General features: G+C 36.5%; 1 protein-coding gene across 1 annotated transcript in view; it reads right to left on the reverse strand.

Annotated features, from left to right (window-relative positions):
• The window catches only part of LOC123462788, a 187018-nt gene that overhangs the window by 74579 nt on the left and 90836 nt on the right, over nt 1–21603 (reverse strand). The window contains exons 57-72 of the mRNA XM_045156362.1: nt 20661–20754; nt 20208–20284; nt 19118–19214; nt 17701–17771; nt 15585–15678; nt 15130–15206; nt 13709–13808; nt 12503–12573; nt 10388–10481; nt 9933–10009; nt 8512–8611; nt 7305–7375; nt 5193–5286; nt 4738–4814; nt 3317–3416; nt 1902–1972 (exon numbers count right to left, since the gene is read on the reverse strand). Coding sequence (XP_045012297.1) covers nt 1902–1972; nt 3317–3416; nt 4738–4814; nt 5193–5286; nt 7305–7375; nt 8512–8611; nt 9933–10009; nt 10388–10481; nt 12503–12573; nt 13709–13808; nt 15130–15206; nt 15585–15678; nt 17701–17771; nt 19118–19214; nt 20208–20284; nt 20661–20754 — 1365 coding nt within the window. The remainder of the gene's footprint in view (nt 1–1901; nt 1973–3316; nt 3417–4737; nt 4815–5192; nt 5287–7304; nt 7376–8511; nt 8612–9932; nt 10010–10387; nt 10482–12502; nt 12574–13708; nt 13809–15129; nt 15207–15584; nt 15679–17700; nt 17772–19117; nt 19215–20207; nt 20285–20660; nt 20755–21603) is intronic.

The following is a 21603-nucleotide window of genomic DNA, read 5'->3' on the forward strand; positions in this document are numbered from 1 at the left end:
TCTTTAATAGAGACCTGTCTAAAGGGATATCAATATGAAGTCAGTTTCTGGTCATCTTACAGCCTATATAACTGGTGGAAGCAACTGTGGCAAGCTAAGAGAAATAGGGAAAACTTTCATGGGCAAAATAATGGTGGTAAAGAATCAGCTTTAAGCTAGAAATCATGTTAGGGTTAAATAAAATGATCTGTAGTTGAGATTTCCTATGCATGCCTTAGCCAATCTAGGAAGATCATCAGAGCTATACACCATGCCAGAGTGAGAAAGAAGCATAAAATTATCTATTTGCTATTTTAAATGTGACATTCATTGCAAGGACACATGTGATATTGTTCACATTGTTTACTTTGTCATTCTTTTTTTTAATTAATTTTTTTGTTCATTTTTATTTATTTATTTGAGAGTGAAAGAGACAGAAAGAGGAAGAGAGAGAGTGAGAGGGAGAGAATGCGCATGCCAGGGCTTCCAGCCACTGAAAACGAACTCTAGACACATGTGCCCCCTTGTGGATTTGGCTAACGAGGGTCCTAGGAAATTGAGCCTCTAACTGGGCTAACTAGGCTTCATAGGCAAGTGTTTAACCGCTAAGCCATCTCTCCAGCCAAACACTTTTTTTTTTTTTGTTTTTGTTTTTCGAGGTAGGGTCTCACTCTGGCTCAGGCTGACCTGGAATTCACCATGTAGTCTCAGGGTGGCCTCGAACTCTTGGCAATCCTCCTACCTCTGCCTCCCGAGTGCTGGGATTAAAGGCGTGCGCCACCACGCCTGGCTCCAACACTTTTTTTTTTTTTTTTTTTGAGGTAGGGTCTCTAGGCCAGACTGATCTGAAACTGACTATATAGTCTCAGGGTGCCCTTGAACTCTTGGTGATCCTCCCAGCTCTGCCTCCGAACTGTTGGGATACTCTGTCATTCTTGAATGACATACATGATCCCAAATACCTATATTCAACATATTTCTCATATTTGGAGATGCCCTCACACTGCACTGGTGGCACATACATGTTCTCTCAGCCTGCTTGGATAAAAGTAACCTCAACTTTACTCACAGGGCTCAAAACATTTACTGTGTTTTATATGCTTATGTTTCTTATATTATCATGATAATATCATAGGCTTTGCATGACATATGGAGCTTTTAACGTGCATCATAGAGAAAACGTGACCTAAGAGCAATGGATTCCCAATCAAAATACATGAAAGATCTTTACAATGGCCTCACGTACCAATGAGAGAACTGCCCAGACACATCACCTTTAAGTACTTTATGTGAATTCAAATAGTGTAGTGCATTTAGAAGCTATTTTAACTCACTCACAGGCAACAGTGTAGAATATTTTTAATGTCATTTGTGGATATGGGGAGCTATTTTAGAAGTAATTCAAAACAACAAGTACCATTTCACAAGGTCTCCGTTAATGAATTTGCCCTTGTATGTGTAGTGGAGTGGAATGCAAAGAAAAGATACAGCGTTTTGGTTTGTAATTAAGGACTGATGATCTAAGCACACAATGTGACCCACAGGCTAGAATCTGCCCTTAAATAAGTTCAATTTCCTAGCCTGTAGAACTAGCTTGCCTTCAAGCCAAAACAGAAGCTTAGTCACCATACATGATTTTCACCCTAATTTTCTGAGAAACATTATGCTTTCAAAGAACTAGAGACCCTGATTTTCTACAAAAAGACAACTTGTAGAAACCCTGACAGAAGATGTCTGGATGTAAATTATTACAGCTCTCCCAATAGTCTAAGAACACGGCATGAACTGAAATTCTTCCAGCTAAATGGTAACTTGATATCAATTACCTATAGGGCAATCTCAAGTGTATTTTCATTTATCACATGCACATTTTGAACCTGAAACAAGTATTATACATGATGTTAACTTTGCAGATTTCATACCTGTGACTCAGCCTTGTGACTGTCGCTATGGCTGTCACGGCTGCTTTCTATTTTCACTACAGGCTCTGCTGCTGCCATAGACAAAAACATACACATAAGTAAAATTCACTCAAAGGAAACAAAAGTTCAAACATCTTTATAGAGTTAAGTAAAAGATGATAATTGTAAAATCCTAGGTATGGTTTGGTGACACACACCACTAATGCCAGCATTCAAGAGGCAAAGGTCAAAGGATTCTTGTGAGTTCAAGGCCAGCCTAGTAGTACCGAGGGAGTTCCTGGACATCTTAGGCTACAGTGACAGCACAGCTCAAAAGCAAACCCTCCCTCCTCAGGAAATAAACGAATCAAAATGCATTATTTTCATAAATCAGACATTCAATTCAACTGAATTTAGAAGACACTTTTATATTTACAAACATTAAAAATATCACTACTACAGACTCTAGAAATAAACATGATCTGAGAAAGCAATGATTGCAAACTTCCATAAATAAGTTTAGCATGTGAGGAACAATGAGAAACATGAGAGATATACATTTTCAAATTATCATAATCATGTAATGCCATATTTTGCACAGTATCTTCCTCCAACAGTAAAGTTGTAAGTCATATTTAATTACATCATTAAATTTATGTCAATTTTATTTTCTCATTTCAAAACAACATGACATGAAATGCTGTTTTGTGCCCCACTAGCTTTACATTTTTAAAGAGTCATCCTGCCAAAAAGAACATAAGTGGTTATTCTGTTTGTGTATTTTTTTTTTTATTTGTTTGGTTTCTCAAGGCGGGGTTTCACTCTAGCCTAGACTGACCAGGAAATCACTATAAACTCTCAGCGTGGCCTTGAAATCACAGCGATCCTCCTACCACTGCCTCCTGAGTGCTGGTATTAAAGGCGTGTGCCACCATGGCTGGCGATGTTTGTGTACTTTGTAAACATGACAACAGCAAGGTTCCTAGATGCTAGGTCCCCATTCATGTTGCTATTGTAAGACAATAGGTATAGATACACAGAGGTCATAGGTGAAAATACGGAAATTGAGTGAGAAACCCAACTCAGAAGCTAATTGATACTAGAAGAAATGGAAGAAAATGGTGAGGAAATTTGTAGATTTAAGAAAATTCTGAAGCCGGGTATGGTGGCGCATGCCTTTAATCCCAGCACTCGGGAGGCAGAGGTAGGAGGATCGCAATGAGTTCGAGGCCACCCTGAGACTCCATAGTGAATTCCAGGTCAGCCTGGGCTAGAGTGAAACCTTACCTCGAAAAACCAAAAAAAAAAAAAAAAAAAAAAAAGAAAATTCTGCTGGATAAGGCTCCATATCTACTTATCACAGCATATTTCACTGTTATACAAAGGGAATGATCATAAAAGCATTCAACTGTGTTACAGATCAATATGGGTCTAACCTTTTATTTGTACTTTTGACATTTGTTGTCTTGTTTTAGTAGTAGTGTCCTGTAAATTATCAACTTCTTTCTTCTCAGAGTGAGACTCAGACATATGCTGCTAACATAATGAAGACAAGTGTTTCAAAATATGTATTCAGAGCTACAAGTAAAATCATACTTGTATTTCAAAAATACCACACTTCTTAAAATAAAATAAACAAATGTTTCAAATCACCTTCCCTCACTTGGGTACTACAAAATTGTTATTAAATTCATATCAGTTTTCTGCCTTATCCATGCAGTAACTCAAGGCAGTAAGTAACTGAGGTAGGCAAAAGGAAAATTTTTCAATACAATGCTGTTTGGAAGGAATATGTTCCCAAGAAACAGTTTAGAATATCAAAGTTTACACTATATTCTCTCAAACATAGTAGGCTATGTTAGTAATGTTACTATAGCCCAGGCTGACCTGCATCTCATTCCTTTGATTGGCCTGAAGCCCAGACCTCTACTCCTTTCTCTGCCTCTCCATTGCTGGGAATAAGACATGCAGCACCATACCCAATTGAGAACTATTTGTTCAAACATAATTGCAATGACCTCCTTAGAGCAGTGAATACATAAAAATACACATTCTTGTGGAGTGGGAACACACAACAGTGAACTAGATATTACAAGGAAAGATTCAGCCTTTGAGTTTGAGCACCTAAAATCCAGACCATCACATGCTACTTACCCATAATTTTCTATTAGAAACTCAGTTATTGGACTTGGTTTTGAACTCATTTCTTTTTTTTTCCTTGGTCAGAATCTCAATTTTAATAACAAGTCTGGTTGCATACAGATAATGATATTTAGCTTAGATTTTTATGGACACATCAAAAGCATTATATCCAAAACATGTAAACTCATACTTTGTAATAAGATCTTCACATGATTGGGAGCATTGGAAGTTAATGCTAAGGGTTTTTGAGTGTGTTTTCATACAGGAATCTGGTGCTTCTTTGCCAAGGAATTGATCACCGTGCTTTATCCAGTGTGACTGAATGACTTTGTGAGGCCCAACATTCCTTCTGCTGTGGTGACTCCAAGTCTACTCTGTCCTGAGCTACCAATGGGTGGTTGAACTCATTTTTTTTTTATTAAAATCTTTTTGAACTCATTTCTTAATGATACTTTATGCCTTTATACAAATGGAGGCTCAGAATATCAGAAAGCAAAATTGCAAAGCCACTAAAAGATGATCTGTGGCTGTCATTGCATGCAAGCTTTCACAACACACTACCAACATACAATCGGATAGGTATGTGCAAAAGTAAAACTAAAGTGGCATGCATTACCTTATGAGGTCAACAAAAGTCCATTCAAATAGGTCTACAGTAAATTTTGAAAGTGAATATGCAATATATATGCAGTTTTGAAGTTTGAATACTCCTTACTGTTAGTAGATCCATTTTGCTGTCTCTATGGCTGGCTTTCTGTACTTCTGGTTTTGTAGTATGATCTGCTGATGCTTCTAGAAAAAAAGGGCACTTCCATTAAATGAACTGCATGAAAATAATTGTACTGAAAAATTAGGGAATAGAAACCATTAATTGTAGTAAAATTTGTGTTAATAAATTTTATTTTCCAACAATCTGAACCTTACTTGTACAAGTAATTCTTTTGAGATTCTTTTACTTTTGAAACTTACACATGTGACTTTATACCATCCCTAGCTTTGAAATGGCTCAGAAAAATTATGATGACCAGGAGGATCTCTCTATAAGCTCATCAGCTCAGGTTAAATTTACAATTCCCCAAGTAACTATAAGTGCTAACATTGTAAAGTTTTCAAAATGGTTTTACGGTGAAAGTAGCATGAAACCTATTTCTATTCCAGTATAGTTCTTACCTTTTATCTGTGAATGTGTTCCATGTTTTTGTCTTTGAGCAATAGTTTTATGACCATCTTCCTTCTTGCTAGAATGAGGCTCAGAAATACTCTGCTAATATGAAAAACAAGAATTTCCAAATCTCATATACATATATACAAAGACATTCATATTTCATATGACAAAATCATCAAGTCTTCATCATAAGAGGAGCAAGTATTCAAAACAAGATTTCTTTAATAGAGACCTGTCTAAAGGGATATCAATATGAAGTCTGTTTCTGGTCATCTTACAGCCTATATAACTGGTGGAAGCAACTGTGGCAAGCTAAGAGAAATAGGGAAAACTTTCATGGGCAAAATAATGGTGGTAAAGAATCAGCTTTAAGCTAGAAATCATGTTAGGGTTAAATAAAATGATCTGTAGTTGAGATTTCCTATGCATGCCTTAGCCAATCTAGGAAGATCATCAGAGCTATACACCATGCCAGAGTGAGAAAGAAGCATAAAATTATCTATTTGCTATTTTAAATGTGACATTCATTGCAAGGACACATGTGATATTGTTCACATTGTTTACTTTGTCATTCTTTTTTTTAATTAATTTTTTTGTTCATTTTTATTTATTTATTTGAGAGTGAAAGAGACAGAAAGAGGAAGAGAGAGAGTGAGAGGGAGAGAATGCGCATGCCAGGGCTTCCAGCCACTGAAAACGAACTCTAGACACATGTGCCCCCTTGTGGATTTGGCTAACGAGGGTCCTGAGAAATTGAGCCTCTAACTGGGCTAACTAGGCTTCATAGGCAAGTGTTTAACCGCTAAGCCATCTCTCCAGCCAAACACTTTTTTTTTTTGTTTTTGTTTTTCGAGGTAGGGTCTCACTCTGGCTCAGGCTGACCTGGAATTCACCATGTAGTCTCAGGGTGGCCTCGAACTCTTGGCAATCCTCCTACCTCTGCCTCCCGAGTGCTGGGATTAAAGGCGTGCGCCACCACGCCTGGCTCCAACACTTTTTTTTTTTTTTTTTTTTGAGGTAGGGTCTCTAGGCCAGACTGATCTGAAACTGACTATATAGTCTCAGGGTGCCCTTGAACTCTTGGTGATCCTCCCAGCTCTGCCTCCGAACTGTTGGGATACTCTGTCATTCTTGAATGACATACATGATCCCAAATACCTATATTCAACATATTTCTCATATTTGGAGATGCCCTCACACTGCACTGGTGGCACATACATGTTCTCTCAGCCTGCTTGGATAAAAGTAACCTCAACTTTACTCACAGGGCTCAAAACATTTACTGTGTTTTATATGCTTATGTTTCTTATATTATCATGATAATATCATAGGCTTTGCATGACATATAGAGCTTTTAACGTGCATCATAGAGAAAACGTGACCTAAGAGCAATGGATTCCCAATCAAAATACATGAAAGATCTTTACAATGGCCTCACGTACCAATGAGAGAACTGCCCAGACACATCACTTTTAAGTACTTTATGTGAATTCAAATAGTGTAGTGCATTTAGAAGCTATTTTAACTCACTCACAGGCACCAGTGTAGAATACTTTTTATGTCATTTGTGGATATGGGACGTTATTTTAAAAGCAATTCAAAACAACAACTACCATTTCACAAGAGCTCCGTTAATGAATTTGCCCTCGTATGTGCAGTGGAATGGAATGCAAAGAAAAGATGCAGCCTTTTGGTTTGTAATTTTGGACTGATTATCTGGGTATACACCGTGACCCCCAGGCTAGAATCTGCCCCTAACATAAGTTCAATTTTCTAGCCTGCAGAACTAGCTTGTCTTCAAGCCCAAAGAGAAGCTTAGTCAGCCGAATTGATTTTCATACTAATTTTCTGAGAAATATTATGCCTCTTTGAAATAGAGACCCTGATTTTTATCATAAAGACAACTTGTAGAGCCCCTGACACATGATGTCTAGATGTAAATTATTACAGGCTGTCCCAATAGTCTAAGAATCTGGAATGAACTGAAATTCTTCCAACTAAATGATAACTTGTCAATTACATATAGGGCAATCTCAGGTGTATTTTCATTTATCACATGCACAATTTGAACCCGAAACAAGTATTAATACATGATGTTAACTTTGCAGATTTCATACCTGTGACTCAGCCTTGTAACTGTCGCTATGGCTGTTGTGGCTGCTTTCTATTTTCACTACAGGCTCTGCTGCTGCCATAGACAAAACCATACACATAGGAATAATTCGCTCAAAAGAAACAATAGTTCAAAAATCTTTATAGAATTAAGGAAAATATTTTAATTATAAAATCCTAGGAATGGTTTGGTGACACACACCACTAATGCCAGCATTCAGGAGGCAAAGGTCAAAGTATTTTTGGGAGTTCAATGCCAGCCTAGAAGTACCTAGTGAGTTCTAGGTCAGCATAGGCTACAGTGGCAGCACAGCTCAAAAACAAACCCACCCTCCACATGAAAAATAAAATCAATGCAAATGTATTACATTCATTAATCAGACCTTCCATTCAACTGAATTTAGAAGACACTTTTATATTTATGAACATTAAAAATGTGACTCCTACAAACTCTAGAAATAAATATGATTTGAGAAAGCAATGATTGGAAAGTTGCAAACACAAATTTAGCAAGTGAGGAACAATGAAAAACATGATAGATACACATTTTGAAATTATCATAAAGTCATGCCATGTCATATTTTGCATAGTATCTTTCTCCAACAAAAACATAATAAGCCATATTTAATTAAATCATCAAAGTTTCTGTCAACCTTTTCTCATTTCAAAACACATGACATGAAATGCTGTTTTGTGCTGAACTTGCTTTACATTGTTTAAGAGTCATCCTGTCACAAAGGACATAAATGGTTATTCTGTTTGTGTCTTTTTTTTTTTTTTTTTTTTGGTTTTTCAAGGCAGGGTCTCATTCTAGCTTAGGCTGACCTGGAATTCATTACATAGTCTCAGGGTGGCCTTGAACTCACAGTGATCTTCCTACCTCTGCCTCCTAAGTGCTGGCATTAAAGGCGTGTGCTACCATGCCTGACGATGATTGTGTCATGTAAACATGAAAACAGCTTCATAGATGCTAGGTCCACATTCATGTTGTTATTGTAAGACAATAGACAGAGGTCATAGATGAAAATATGGAAACTGAGTAAAAGGCCCAACTCAGAAGTTGAATGATGCCAGAAGAAATGGAAGAAAATGGTGAGGAAATTTGTAGATTTAGGAAAATTCTGCTGAATAAGGCTCCATACCTACCTATGACAGCACATTTCACTGTTATACAAAGCATTCAACCAAGTTACTGATCAATATGGGTCTAACCTTTTATTTGTACTTTTGACATTTGTTGTCTTGTTTTAGTAGTAGTGTCCTGTAAATTATCAACTTCTTTCTTCTCAGAGTGAGACTCAGACATATGCTGCTAACATAATGAAGACAAGTGTTTCAAAATATGTATTCAGAGCTACAAGTAAAATCATACTTGTATTTCAAAAATACCACACTTCTTAAAATAAAATAAACAAATGTTTCAAATCACCTTCCCTCACTTGGGTACTACAAAATTGTTATTAAATTCATATCAGTTTTCTGCCTTATCCATGCAGTAACTCAAGGCAGTAAGTAACTGAGGTAGGCAAAAGGAAAATTTTTCAATACAATGCTGTTTGGAAGGAATATGTTCCCAAGAAACAGTTTAGAATATCAAAGTTTACACTATATTCTCTCAAACATAGTAGGCTATGTTAGTAATGTTACTATAGCCCAGGCTGACCTGCATCTCATTCCTTTGATTGGCCTGAAGCCCAGACCTCTACTCCTTTCTCTGCCTCTCCATTGCTGGGAATAAGGCATGCAGCACCATACCCAATTGAGAACTATTTGTTCAAACATAATTGCAATGACCTCCTTAGAGCAGTGAATACATAAAAATACACATTCTTGTGGAGTGGGAACACACAACAGTGAACTAGATATTACAAGGAAAGATTCAGCCTTTGAGTTTGAGCACCTAAAATCCAGACCATCACATGCTACTTACCCATAATTTTCTATTAGAAACTCAGTTATTGGACTTGGTTTTGAACTCATTTCTTTTTTTTTCCTTGGTCAGAATCTCAATTTTAATAACAAGTCTGGTTGCATACAGATAATGATATTTAGCTTAGATTTTTATGGACACATCAAAAGCATTATATCCAAAACATGTAAACTCATACTTTGTAATAAGATCTTCACATGATTGGGAGCATTGGAAGTTAATGCTAAGGGTTTTTGAGTGTGTTTTCATACAGGAATCTGGTGCTTCTTTGCCAAGGAATTGATCACCGTGCTTTATCCAGTGTGACTGGATGACTTTGTGAGGCCCAACATTCCTTCTGCTGTGGTGACTCCAAGTCTACTCTGTCCTGAGCTACCAATGGGTGGTTGAACTCATTTTTTTTTTATTAAAATCTTTTTGAACTCATTTCTTAATGATACTTTATGCCTTTATACAAATGGAGGCTCAGAATATCAGAAAGCAAAATTGCAAAGCCACTAAAAGATGATCTGTGGCTGTCATTGCATGCAAGCTTTCACAACGCACTACCAACATACAATCGGATAGGTATGTGCAAAAGTAAAACTAAAGTGGCATGCATTACCTTATGAGGTCAACAAAAGTCCATTCAAATAGGTCTACAGTAAATTTTGAAAGTGAATATGCAATATATATGCAGTTTTGAAGTTTGAATACTCCTTACTGTTAGTAGATCCATTTTGCTGTCTCTATGGCTGGCTTTCTGTACTTCTGGTTTTGTAGTATGATCTGCTGATGCTTCTAGAAAAAAAGGGCACTTCCATTAAATGAACTGCATGAAAATAATTGTACTGAAAAATTAGGGAATAGAAACCATTAATTGTAGTAAAATTTGTGTTAATAAATTTTATTTTCCAACAATCTGAACCTTACTTGTACAAGTAATTCTTTTGAGATTCTTTTACTTTTGAAACTTACACATGTGACTTTATACCATCCCTAGCTTTGAAATGGCTCAGAAAAATTATGATGACCAGGAGGATCTCTCTATAAGCTCATCAGCTCAGGTTAAATTTACAATTCCCCAAGTAACTATAAGTGCTAACATTGTAAAGTTTTCAAAATGGTTTTACGGTGAAAGTAGCATGAAACCTATTTCTATTCCAGTATAGTTCTTACCTTTTATCTGTGAATGTGTTCCATGTTTTTGTCTTTGAGCAATAGTTTTATGACCATCTTCCTTCTTGCTAGAATGAGGCTCAGAAATACTCTGCTAATATGAAAAACAAGAATTTCCAAATCTCATATACATATATACAAAGACATTCATATTTCATATGACAAAATCATCAAGTCTTCATCATAAGAGGAGCAAGTATTCAAAACAAGATTTCTTTAATAGAGACCTGTCTAAAGGGATATCAATATGAAGTCAGTTTCTGGTCATCTTACAGCCTATATAACTGGTGGAAGCAACTGTGGCAAGCTAAGAGAAATAGGGAAAACTTTCATGGGCAAAATAATGGTGGTAAAGAATCAGCTTTAAGCTAGAAATCATGTTAGGGTTAAATAAAATGATCTGTAGTTGAGATTTCCTATGCATGCCTTAGCCAATCTAGGAAGATCATCAGAGCTATACACCATGCCAGAGTGAGAAAGAAGCATAAAATTATCTATTTGCTATTTTAAATGTGACATTCATTGCAAGGACACATGTGATATTGTTCACATTGTTTACTTTGTCATTCTTTTTTTTAATTAATTTTTTTGTTCATTTTTATTTATTTATTTGAGAGTGAAAGAGACAGAAAGAGGAAGAGAGAGAGTGAGAGGGAGAGAATGCGCATGCCAGGGCTTCCAGCCACTGAAAACGAACTCTAGACACATGTGCCCCCTTGTGGATTTGGCTAACGAGGGTCCTAGGAAATTGAGCCTCTAACTGGGCTAACTAGGCTTCATAGGCAAGTGTTTAACCGCTAAGCCATCTCTCCAGCCAAACACTTTTTTTTTTTTTTGTTTTTGTTTTTCGAGGTAGGGTCTCACTCTGGCTCAGGCTGACCTGGAATTCACCATGTAGTCTCAGGGTGGCCTCAAACTCTTGGCAATCCTCCTACCTCTGCCTCCCGAGTGCTGGGATTAAAGGCGTGCGCCACCACGCCTGGCTCCAACACTTTTTTTTTTTTTTTTTTTTGAGGTAGGGTCTCTAGGCCAGACTGATCTGAAACTGACTATATAGTCTCAGGGTGCCCTTGAACTCTTGGTGATCCTCCCAGCTCTGCCTCCGAACTGTTGGGATACTCTGTCATTCTTGAATGACATACATGATCCCAAATACCTATATTTAACATATTTCTCATATTTGGAGATGCCCTCACACTGCACTGGTGGCACATACATGTTCTCTCAGCCTGCTTGGATAAAAGTAACCTCAACTTTACTCACAGGGCTCAAAACATTTACTGTGTTTTATATGCTTATGTTTCTTATATTATCATGATAATATCATAGGCTTTGCATGACATATAGAGCTTTTAACGTGCATCATAGAGAAAACGTGACCTAAGAGCAATGGATTCCCAATCAAAATACATGAAAGATCTTTACAATGGCCTCACGTACCAATGAGAGAACTGCCCAGACACATCACTTTTAAGTACTTTATGTGAATTCAAATAGTGTAGTGCATTTAGAAGCTATTTTAACTCACTCACAGGCACCAGTGTAGAATACTTTTTATGTCATTTGTGGATATGGGACGTTATTTTAAAAGCAATTCAAAACAACAACTACCATTTCACAAGAGCTCCGTTAATGAATTTGCCCTCGTATGTGCAGTGGAATGGAATGCAAAGAAAAGATGCAGCCTTTTGGTTTGTAATTTTGGACTGATTATCTGGGTATACACCGTGACCCCCAGGCTAGAATCTGCCCCTAACATAAGTTCAATTTTCTAGCCTGCAGAACTAGCTTGTCTTCAAGCCCAAAGAGAAGCTTAGTCAGCCGAATTGATTTTCATACTAATTTTCTGAGAAATATTATGCCTCTTTGAAATAGAGACCCTGATTTTTATCATAAAGACAACTTGTAGAGCCCCTGACACATGATGTCTAGATGTAAATTATTACAGGCTGTCCCAATAGTCTAAGAATCTGGAATGAACTGAAATTCTTCCAACTAAATGATAACTTGTCAATTACATATAGGGCAATCTCAGGTGTATTTTCATTTATCACATGCACAATTTGAACCCGAAACAAGTATTAATACATGATGTTAACTTTGCAGATTTCATACCTGTGACTCAGCCTTGTAACTGTCGCTATGGCTGTTGTGGCTGCTTTCTATTTTCACTACAGGCTCTGCTGCTGCCATAGACAAAACCATACACATAGGAATAATTCGCTCAAAGGAAACAATAGTTCAAAAATCTTTATAGAATTAAGGAAAATATTTTAATTATAAAATCCTAGGAATGGTTTGGTGACACACACCACTAATGCCAGCATTCAGGAGGCAAAGGTCAAAGTATTTTTGGGAGTTCAATGCCAGCCTAGAAGTACCTAGTGAGTTCTAGGTCAGCATAGGCTACAGTGGCAGCACAGCTCAAAAACAAACCCACCCTCCACATGAAAAATAAAATCAATGCAAATGTATTACATTCATTAATCAGACCTTCCATTCAACTGAATTTAGAAGACACTTTTATATTTATGAACATTAAAAATGTGACTCCTACAAACTCTAGAAATAAATATGATTTGAGAAAGCAATGATTGGAAAGTTGCAAACACAAATTTAGCAAGTGAGGAACAATGAAAAACATGATAGATACACATTTTGAAATTATCATAAAGTCATGCCATGTCATATTTTGCATAGTATCTTTCTCCAACAAAAACATAATAAGCCATATTTAATTAAATCATCAAAGTTTCTGTCAACCTTTTCTCATTTCAAAACACATGACATGAAATGCTGTTTTGTGCTGAACTTGCTTTACATTGTTTAAGAGTCATCCTGTCACAAAGGACATAAATGGTTATTCTGTTTGTGTCTTTTTTTTTTTTTTTTTTTGGTTTTTCAAGGCAGGGTCTCATTCTAGCTTAGGCTGACCTGGAATTCATTACATAGTCTCAGGGTGGCCTTGAACTCACAGTGATCTTCCTACCTCTGCCTCCTAAGTGCTGGCATTAAAGGCGTGTGCTACCATGCCTGACGATGATTGTGTCATGTAAACATGAAAACAGCTTCATAGATGCTAGGTCCACATTCATGTTGTTATTGTAAGACAATAGACAGAGGTCATAGATGAAAATATGGAAACTGAGTAAAAGGCCCAACTCAGAAGTTGAATGATGCCAGAAGAAATGGAAGAAAATGGTGAGGAAATTTGTAGATTTAGGAAAATTCTGCTGAATAAGGCTCCATACCTACCTATGACAGCACATTTCACTGTTATACAAAGCATTCAACCAAGTTACTGATCAATATGGGTCTAACCTTTTATTTGTACTTTTGACATTTGTTGTCTTGTTTTAGTAGTAGTGTCCTGTAAATTATCAACTTCTTTCTTCTCAGAGTGAGACTCAGACATATGCTGCTAACATAATGAAGACAAGTGTTTCAAAATATGTATTCAGAGCTACAAGTAAAATCATACTTGTATTTCAAAAATACCACACTTCTTAAAATAAAATAAACAAATGTTTCAAATCACCTTCCCTCACTTGGGTACTACAAAATTGTTATTAAATTCATATCAGTTTTCTGCCTTATCCATGCAATAACTCAAGGCAGTAAGTAACTGAGGTAGGCAAAAGGAAAATTTTTCAATACAATGCTGTTTGGAAGGAATATGTTCCCAAGAAACAGTTTAGAATATCAAAGTTTACACTATATTCTCTCAAACATAGTAGGCTATGTTAGTAATGTTACTATAGCCCAGGCTGACCTGCATCTCATTCCTTTGATTGGCCTGAAGCCCAGACCTCTACTCCTTTCTCTGCCTCTCCATTGCTGGGAATAAGACATGCAGCACCATACCCAATTGAGAACTATTTGTTCAAACATAATTGCAATGACCTCCTTAGAGCAGTGAATACATAAAAATACACATTCTTGTGGAGTGGGAACACACAACAGTGAACTAGATATTACAAGGAAAGATTCAGCCTTTGAGTTTGAGCACCTAAAATCCAGACCATCACATGCTACTTACCCATAATTTTCTATTAGAAACTCAGTTATTGGACTTGGTTTTGAGCTCATTTCTTTTTTTTTCCTTGGTCAGAATCTCAATTTTAATAACAAGTCTGGTTGCATACAGATAATGATATTTAGCTTAGATTTTTATGGACACATCAAAAGCATTATATCCAAAACATGTAAACTCATACTTTGTAATAAGATCTTCACATGATTGGGAGCATTGGAAGTTAATGCTAAGGGTTTTTGAGTGTGTTTTCATACAGGAATCTGGTGCTTCTTTGCCAAGGAATTGATCACCGTGCTTTATCCAGTGTGACTGAATGACTTTGTGAGGCCCAACATTCCTTCTGCTGTGGTGACTCCAAGTCTACTCTGTCCTGAGCTACCAATGGGTGGTTGAACTCATTTTTTTTTTATTAAAATCTTTTTGAACTCATTTCTTAATGATACTTTATGCCTTTATACAAATGGAGGCTCAGAATATCAGAAAGCAAAATTGCAAAGCCACTAAAAGATGATCTGTGGCTGTCATTGCATGCAAGCTTTCACAACACACTACCAACATACAATCGGATAGGTATGTGCAAAAGTAAAACTAAAGTGGCATGCATTACCTTATGAGGTCAACAAAAGTCCATTCAAATAGGTCTACAGTAAATTTTGAAAGTGAATATGCAATATATATGCAGTTTTGAAGTTTGAATACTCCTTACTGTTAGTAGATCCATTTTGCTGTCTCTATGGCTGGCTTTCTGTACTTCTGGTTTTGTAGTATGATCTGCTGATGCTTCTAGAAAAAAAGGGCACTTCCATTAAATGAACTGCATGAAAATAATTGTACTGAAAAATTAGGGAATAGAAACCATTAATTGTAGTAAAATTTGTGTTAATAAATTTTATTTTCCAACAATCTGAACCTTACTTGTACAAGTAATTCTTTTGAGATTCTTTTACTTTTGAAACTTACACATGTGACTTTATACCATCCCTAGCTTTGAAATGGCTCAGAAAAATTATGATGACCAGGAGGATCTCTCTATAAGCTCATCAGCTCAGGTTAAATTTACAATTCCCCAAGTAACTATAAGTGCTAACATTGTAAAGTTTTCAAAATGGTTTTACGGTGAAAGTAGCATGAAACCTATTTCTATTCCAGTATAGTTCTTACCTTTTATCTGTGAATGTGTTCCATGTTTTTGTCTTTGAGCAATAGTTTTATGACCATCTTCCTTCTTGCTAGAATGAGGCTCAGAAATACTCTGCTAATATGAAAAACAAGAATTTCCAAATCTCATATACATATATACAAAGACATTCATATTTCATATGACAAAATCATCAAGTCTTCATCATAAGAGGAGCAAGTATTCAAAACAAGATTTCTTTAATAGAGACCTGTCTAAAGGGATATCAATATGAAGTCTGTTTCTGGTCATCTTACAGCCTATATAACTGGTGGAAGCAACTGTGGCAAGCTAAGAGAAATAGGGAAAACTTTCATGGGCAAAATAATGGTGGTAAAGAATCAGCTTTAAGCTAGAAATCATGTTAGGGTTAAATAAAATGATCTGTAGTTGAGATTTCCTATGCATGCCTTAGCCAATCTAGGAAGATCATCAGAGCTATACACCATGCCAGAGTGAGAAAGAAGCATAAAATTATCTATTTGCTATTTTAAATGTGACATTCATTGCAAGGACACATGTGATATTGTTCACATTGTTTACTTTGTCATTCTTTTTTTTAATTAATTTTTTTGTTCATTTTTATTTATTTATTTGAGAGTGAAAGAGACAGAAAGAGGAAGAGAGAGAGTGAGAGGGAGAGAATGCGCATGCCAGGGCTTCCAGCCACTGAAAACGAACTCTAGACACATGTGCCCCCTTGTGGATTTGGCTAACGAGGGTCCTGAGAAATTGAGCCTCTAACTGGGCTAACTAGGCTTCATAGGCAAGTGTTTAACCGCTAAGCCATCTCTCCAGCCAAACACTTTTTTTTTTTTGTTTTTGTTTTTCGAGGTAGGGTCTCACTCTGGCTCAGGCTGACCTGGAATTCACCATGTAGTCTCAGGGTGGCCTCGAACTCTTGGCAATCCTCCTACCTCTGCCTCCCGAGTGCTGGGATTAAAGGCGTGCGCCACCACGCCTGGCTCCAACACTTTTTTTTTTTTTTTTTTTTTTGAGGTAGGGTCTCTAGGCCAGACTGATCTGAAACTGACTATATAGTCTCAGGGTGCCCTTGAACTCTTGGTGATCCTCCCAGCTCTGCCTCCAAACTGTTGGGATACTCTGTCATTCTTGAATGACATACATGATCCCAAATACCTATATTCAACATATTTCTCATATTTGGAGATGCCCTCACACTGCACTGGTGGCACATACATGTTCTCTCAGCCTGCTTGGATAAAAGTAACCTCAACTTTACTCACAGGGCTCAAAACATTTACTGTGTTTTATATGCTTATGTTTCTTATATTATCATGATAATATCATAGGCTTTGCATGACATATGGAGCTTTTAACGTGCATCATAGAGAAAACGTGACCTAAGAGCAATGGATTCCCAATCAAAATACATGAAAGATCTTTACAATGGCCTCACGTACCAATGAGAGAACTGCCCAGACACATCACTTTTAAGTACTTTATGTGAATTCAAATAGTGTAGTGCATTTAGAAGCTATTTTAACTCACTCACAGGCAACAGTGTAGAATATTTTTAATGTCATTTGTGGATATGGGGAGCTATTTTAGAAGTAATTCAAAACAACAAGTACCATTTCACAAGGGCTCCGTTAATGAATTTGCCCTTGTATGTGTAGTGGAATGGAATGCAAAGAAAAGATGCAGCGTTTTGGTTTGTAATTAAGGACTGATGATCTAAGCACACAATGTGACCCACAGGCTAGAATCTGCCCTTAAATAAGTTCAATTTCCTAGCCTGTAGAACTAGCTTGCCTTCAAGCCAAAACAGAAGCTTAGTCACCATACATGATTTTCACCCTAATTTTCTGAGAAACATTATGCTTTCAAAGAACTAGAGACCCTGATTTTCTACAAAAAGACAACTTGTAGAAACCCTGACAGAAGATGTCTGGATGTAAATTATTACAGCTCTCCTAATAGTCTAAGAACACGGCATGAACTGAAATTCTTCCAGCTAAATGGTAACTTGATATCAATTACCTATAGGGCAATCTCAAGTGTATTTTCATTTATCACATGCACATTTTGAACCTGAAACAAGTATTATACATGATGTTAACTTTGCAGATTTCATACCTGTGACTCAGCCTTGTGACTGTCGCTATGGCTGTCACGGCTGCTTTCTATTTTCACTACAGGCTCTGCTGCTGCCATAGACAAAAACATACACATAAGTAAAATTCACTCAAAGGAAACAAAAGTTCAAACATCTTTATAGAGTTAAGTAAAAGATGATAATTGTAAAATCCTAGGTATGGTTTGGTGACACACACCACTAATGCCAGCATTCAAGAGGCAAAGGTCAAAGGATTCTTGTGAGTTCAAGGCCAGCCTAGTAGTACCGAGGGAGTTCCTGGACAGCTTAGGCTACAGTGGCAGCACAGCTCAAAAGCAAACCCACCCTCCACAGGAAATAAACGAATCAAAATGCATTATTTTCATAAATCAGACATTCAACTCAACTGAATTTAGAAGACACTTTTATATTTACAAATATTAAAAATATCACTACTACAGACTCTAGAAATAAACATGATCTGAGAAAGCAATGATTGCAAACTTCCATAAATAAGTTTAGCATGTGAGGAACAATGAGAAACATGAGAGTTACACATTTTCAAATTATCATAATCATGTAATGCCATATTTTGCACAGTATCTTCCTCCAACAGTAAAGTTGTAAGTCATATTTAATTACATCATTAAATTTATGTCAATTTTATTTTCTCATTTCAAAACAACATGACATGAAATGCTGTTTTGTGCCCCACTAGCTTTACATTTTTAAAGAGTCATCCTGCCACAAAGAACATAAGTGGTTATTCTGTTTGTGTATTTCTTTTTTTTATTTGTTTGGTTTCTCAAGGCGGGGTTTCACTCTAGCTTAGACTGACCAGGAAATCACTATAAACTCTCAGCGTGGCCTTGAAATCACAGCGATCCTCCTACCACTGCCTCCTGAGTGCTGGCATTAAAGGCGTGTGCCACCATGGCTGGCGATGTTTGTGTACTTTGTAAACATGACAACAGCAAGGTTCCTAGATTCTAGGTCCCCATTCATGTTGCTATTGTAAGACAATAGGTATAGATACACAGAGGTCATAGGTGAAAATACGGAAATTGAGTGAGAAACCCAACTCAGAAGCTAATTGATACTAGAAGAAATGGAAGAAAATGGTGAGGAAATTTGTAGATTTAAGAAAATTCTGAAGCCGGGTATGGTGGCGCATGCCTTTAATCCCAGCACTCGGGAGGCAGAGGTAGGAGGATCGCCATGAGTTCGAGGCCACCCTGAGACTCCATAGTGAATTCCAGGTCAGCCTGGGCTAGAGTGAAACCTTACCTCGAAAAACCAAAAAAAAAAAAAAAAAAAAAAAAAGAAAATTCTGCTGGATAAGGCTCCATATCTACTTATCACAGCATATTTCACTGTTATACAAAGGGAATGATCATAAAAGCATTCAACTGTGTTACAGATCAATATGGGTCTAACCTTTTATTTGTACTTCTGACATTTGTTGTCTTGCTTCAGTAGTAGTGTCCTGTACATTATCAACTTCTTTCTTCCCAGAAACACACCTACACATACACTGTTACATAATGAAGAAAAGTGAGTCAAAATATGTATTCAGAGCTACAAGTAAGATCATGTTATGTATTTAAAAAGGACCACACTCTTTAAAATAAAATAAACAAATATTTAAAATCACATTCCCTCAAATGGGTACTGCAAAATTGTTATTAAATTCATATGTTTTCTGCCTTATCCATGCAATAAAAGGCAGTAATTGACATAGGCAAAAGTAAAATTTTTTGATACAATGATATTAGGAAAGAATATGTTCCCAAGAAACACTTTTGAATATCAAAGTTTACACTGTTTTTTCCCAAATGTAGCTGGCTATATTTGTAACTTCACTATAGCCCAGGCTGTCCTGCATCTCATTCCTTTGATTGGCCTCAAGCCCAGACCTCTCTTCCTTTCTCTGCCTCCCCATTGCTGGGAAGAAGGTATGCAGCACCATACCCAATTGAGAACTATTTGTTCAAACATAATTCAATGACCTCATTAGAGCAAAAAATACATAAATATACACATTCTTGTAGAGTGGGGACACTCTAGAGTGAACTAGATATTACAAGGAAAGATTCAGCCTTTGAGTTTGGAATTAATTACTGATTATACGAAAACATCAAGTTTGAGCACTGTGAATATTGACCCATTCCCCTAAAATCCAGACCATCACATACTACTTACCCATAATTTTCTATTAGGAACTCAGTTATTGGATTTGGTTTTGAACTCATTTCTTAATGATACCTTATACCTTTATACAAATGGAGGCTCAGAATATCAGAAAGCAAAATTGCAAAGCTACTAAAAGATGATCTGTGACTGTCGTTGGATGCAAGCTTTCAGAACACACTATCAGCATGCAATCAGACAGGTATGTCCATAAGTAAAACTAAAGTGGCATGCATTACCTTATGAGGTCAACAACTGTGCATTCAAAGAGATTTACAGTAAATTTTGAAAGTGAATATGCAATGTACATGTAGTTTTCAAATTTGAATACTCTTACCGTTAATAGACCCATTTTTCTGCCTCTACGACTAGCTTTCTTTATTTCTGGTTTTGCGGTATGATCTGCTGATGCTTCTAGGGAAAAAAGGGCACGTCAATTACATGAATTGAATGAAAATAATTGTACTCAAAAGATGGGGAATAGAAACCATTAATTGTAGGAAAGTTTGTATTAATAACTTTGATTTTCACATAATCTGAATCTTTCTTGTATATGTAATTCTCTTGATATTCTTTTAATTTTGAACTTTACCCATGTGACTAGAATCATCTCTAGTTTTGAAATGGCTCAGAAAAAGAATGATTACCAGGATCTCTCTATAATCTCATCAGTTCAGGTGAAATGTATAATTCCCCAAGATAACTATCAGTGCTAGCATTGTAAAGTTTTTAAAATAGTTTTCAGGTAAAAGTAGCATCAAAACAATTTCTATTCCACTATAGTTTTTACCTTTTATCTGTGAATGTTTTGCATGTTCTGGTTGTTGAGCAATAGTTTTATGACCATCTTCCTTCTTGCTAGAATGAGGCTCAGAAATACTCTGCTAATATGAAAAACAAGAATTTCCAAATCTCATATATATACATACAAAGACATTCATATTTCATATGACAAAATCATCAAGTCTTTATCATAAGAGGAGCAAGTATTCAAAACAAGATTTCTTTAATAGAGACCTGTCTAAAGGGATATCAATATGAAATCTGTTTCTGGTAATTTTATAGCCTATGTAATCAGTGGAAGCAACTGTGGCAAGCTAAGAGAAATAGGGAAAACTTTCATGGGCAAAATAATAGTGGTAAACAATCAGCTTTAAAGCTAGAAATCATAATAGGGTTAAATAAAATGATCTGTACTTGAGATTTACTATGCATGTCTTAGCCAATCTAGGAAGATCATCAGAGCTATACACCATGCCAGAGTGAGAAAGAAGCTATTTTTAATTTGACATGTGTACTTTCAAAGAGATTAATCTCTCTTCATTGCAAGGACACTTGTGATATTGTTCACATTGTTTACTTTGTCATACCTTTTTTTGTTTTTGTTTTTTCAAGCTATGGTTTCTCTCTAACCCAGACTGACCTGGAATTCACTATATAGTCTCAGGGTGCCCTTGAACTCATGGTGAACCTACTAGCTCTCCTACCAACTGCTGGGATATGATGTCATTATTGAATGACATACATGGTCCCAAATACCTACATTCGACACGTTTCTCTTACATTGGAGATGCCCTCACACTACACTGGAGGCACATACATGCTCTCTTAGCCTGCTTGGATAAAAGTAACCTCACCTTTACTCACAGGACTCAAAACATTTACTGTGTTTTATCTGCTTGCATATTTATATTATTATTATAATATTGTAGGCTCTGCATGACATATGGAGC

The sequence above is a fragment of the Jaculus jaculus genome, chromosome 8 (genome assembly GCF_020740685.1).
Source record: "Jaculus jaculus isolate mJacJac1 chromosome 8, mJacJac1.mat.Y.cur, whole genome shotgun sequence".
Lineage (NCBI taxonomy): Eukaryota > Metazoa > Chordata > Mammalia > Rodentia > Dipodidae > Jaculus > Jaculus jaculus.